Source organism: Ipomoea nil, unplaced genomic scaffold, assembly GCF_001879475.1.
Source record: "Ipomoea nil cultivar Tokyo-kokei standard unplaced genomic scaffold, Asagao_1.1 scaffold3314, whole genome shotgun sequence".
In the NCBI taxonomy this organism is placed as follows: Eukaryota; Viridiplantae; Streptophyta; class Magnoliopsida; order Solanales; family Convolvulaceae; genus Ipomoea; species Ipomoea nil.
The window spans coordinates 5224246-5227341 of record NW_017619742.1 but is presented as its reverse complement, the minus strand read 5'-3'; the positions used below and the strand labels follow the sequence as shown (position 1 = coordinate 5227341).

The window sequence follows — 3096 nt, the reverse complement described above, 5'->3', positions numbered from 1 at the left end:
CTTCTTCTTCCCACAACACCCACTGCACCACCGCCTCACCACTGCGTCACCGCTACTTCCACTCCACCGTCGCGCCACCGCCACTTCCACTCCACCTTGAATAAGTAAAAATAATTATTTTTATATATTTGAAATTATTTTTAACATATTTTGAATTTAAGGAATTATATATATATATATATATATATATATATATATATATATATATCGAATTTTAGGAATTATTGTATATATTCATATTTTTTGAATTATTGTGTATAAAATTTGAAGTTTAGGTGATTTTGTATATATATTTTGAATTTTAGGAAATATTGTATATATATTTAGAAGAGTTTATTACCAAAATGGTACCTCGACTATTGCAAATTTACCAATTTGGTCCTCACTAATTTTTGTTCCCCAATTAAGTCCTCGGACATTGAAAAAGTTAACTGTTTTGGTCCTCCGTTAGGTTAATGGTTAAAAGTCCGTTAAATTATAGGGCATTAATGGGATTTCACATGAAAAAACCCATTTCTTAATTGATTAACCCATTTTAATATGAGAAGACCACTTTAATCTTAGAAGACCCATTTCAATATTCACGCTTCTCAACCTCTCTAATTCACGCTTCTCTGCCTTTCTCTCTGCCTCTCGTTGTACCAGAAAACTAATGTTTAGTCATTTGCTTCTTCATTTTTCTGATCTTCAACAGCATGGTCAAAGAGATTGTTTTGATGGTAGAACTCTTAACAGAAATGGGATCCAACGTCCCCTGTCCAGTAGCACCTAACCCCATTCCTTCATGGTACCCCATATTTGCCATCATCTTGGAAGTTATGCCTCGGGTGTGATTCTCCCACTTAGCAAAAAGTGTTGTCTTTGTCTGGATACCACTTTGCAGGTTCGTACTTTCTACAAATCCCAATCCTTGTGGACTATCCTCCACCTCATAGTCACTAGAATCAGACTGCTCAGAACCTGCACAACTCTCCTCTTCATCACACACCTCTGCATACTCAAAAAGAGAAATAGACTCCACACCCAGTTTTATAAAACTTCCATTATCCCAGAATACGACATGCCTCAGTTTGAGATTCTCGTCCCAAGATTCCAGTTCAGCTTTGATGATGGTTGCGGCGGCGATCCGGAGGTCCATAATTGGCGGCTTTCTTTGATAATGACTAAACATTAGTTTTCTGGTACAACGAGAGGCAGAGAAGCGTGAATCAGAAAGGCAGAGAAGCGTGAATCAGAGAGGCTGATGTCAACAGATAGTGGTCAATCCTCAAGTCAACAAGCTGACTCATCCACAACTTAGTCCAGATCATCCAACCTCCCTAACTAACTCTGTAATAGCTTTTGTTAGTTTAGTTGTAGAGTTTAAATTCTTTCCCAATTCTCGCTTCTGTAAGTTCTTTGTAACATTTGAACAATCTGTAAAGATTCTGAGTACAGAGAGTTTGAGAGCAAGAATACATCAAAAACCCTTTCAGTTTCCTTCCATTTTCTTCTTGAATTGTTGCACCATTCTCAACATGGTATCAGAGCCCTAATGGCGTGGCGTCTACCAATCGCGAATATGGTCTTGCAAGCAGCTTCAAATCAAGTAGGAGGAAACCAGAACCAAGTGGGTTCATCTGGTGCAACACCCAAATCCCATCCCAGTTCCCGCTGCGACTCCGATTGGAAGTTTCGATCCGAACGATCTGACGAATCCTCTCCACCTTCATCCGAATGAGAGCACAACTCTACAGCTCGTGATAGTGCAGTTGGAAGGAAAGTCCAACTATCATTCTTGGTCAAGATCCATGAAGATGGCATTAATGTCCAAAAACAAGATGAGTTTTGTGAGAGGGCTTGTAGCTGTTCCGAGAAAGCTCGATCCGAGATATTATTACTGGGAGCGCTGCAACACAATGGTCCTTTCGTGGATACTTAGGGCTGTCTCATCTACTATAGCTTGGAGTGTCCTTTGGATCAATACTGCTGAAGGTGTATGGAAGGATCTGAAAAAGCGCTTCAGTCAACATGATGTGTTCAGAGTTGTTGAAATTCGTCACAAATCTACCATACAAAGCAAGGTAACTCCACCATAATGAGTATTTTACACAATTGAAGTTGTTGTGGGATGAACTCCTTGTTTTGAGACCCCTCCCTATCTGTGAGTGCTCTACTGGTTGTGAGTGTGGAAACAAATTATCTGAAAAAGTGAAGGCACATCTTGAGAATGATATGTTATCTGCTTTCCTAACTGGCTTGAATGATAGCTACATTAACACCAAGCATCAGATCATGCTGAGGAAACCCCTCCCAGATGTTAGTGAAGCCTTCTCCATGATTTCACAACAAGAGAGGCAAGTGTGTATTGAATCTAGTACTCTTGAAGATAGTATGACAGGGGCAAACATCTTTTTTACAATAGCAGATAATAACAATAGAAGAACCTTCTCTAATCAGAAGCAGAAACTTGTATGTAGTTATTGTGGTTATACAGGACATACTATTGACAAGTGCTACAAGAAGAATGGCTATCCTCCAGGTTGGAAGCCAAGAAACAAAGGGTTTGGATAAGCTAATCAAGTCCAAGGTTCTGTGCAAGAAACTGAAAGTTCAGAAACTAATTCCTCATTTACTCAAGTGGACTGCAGAAGGTTTCTGGAGTTTATGCAACAACAAGAGAGAGCCAGGGCCAATACCCCTCTTGATCATGCTCCACAGGCCCATACCATAGCAACCAACTTCATTCCAAATGCCCAACATGAAGGTAATACCCACATCAGTTTAGCTAAATCTGAATCATTGTGGATCATTGATAGTGGTGCTACACACCACATTGTATGTAGCATACATTTACTGCATATGTCCAAGAAAGTACAAGGAATTTATGTGGATCTACCAAATGGACATCAGGCAGAAGTGTCACACACAGGGATTGTACACTTATCTACTGATTTGGTCTTGCAGAATGTATTATGTGTCCCAATCTTCCATTATAATCTGACATCCCTAGGAGAACTGATGAGGGGATCCAGTTGTAGCACACTCTTCCATACTAATCAATGTATTATACAGGATCAACACCATGGGAAGACGATTGGTATGGCTAAGCTGGAG

The 3096-nt window shown here is 39.8% G+C and overlaps 1 protein-coding gene across 1 annotated transcript; it reads left to right on the top strand.

The window, feature by feature from the left end:
* Positions 1 to 1796: 1796 nt before the first annotated feature.
* Positions 1797 to 2553, top strand: LOC109169450. The gene is made up of 2 exons (XM_019318333.1): positions 1797 to 2063; positions 2197 to 2553. The coding sequence occupies exons 1-2, from the start codon at positions 1797 to 1799 to the stop codon at positions 2551 to 2553; spliced, it is 624 nt and encodes a 207-aa protein (XP_019173878.1).
* Positions 2554 to 3096: the final 543 nt, after the last annotated feature.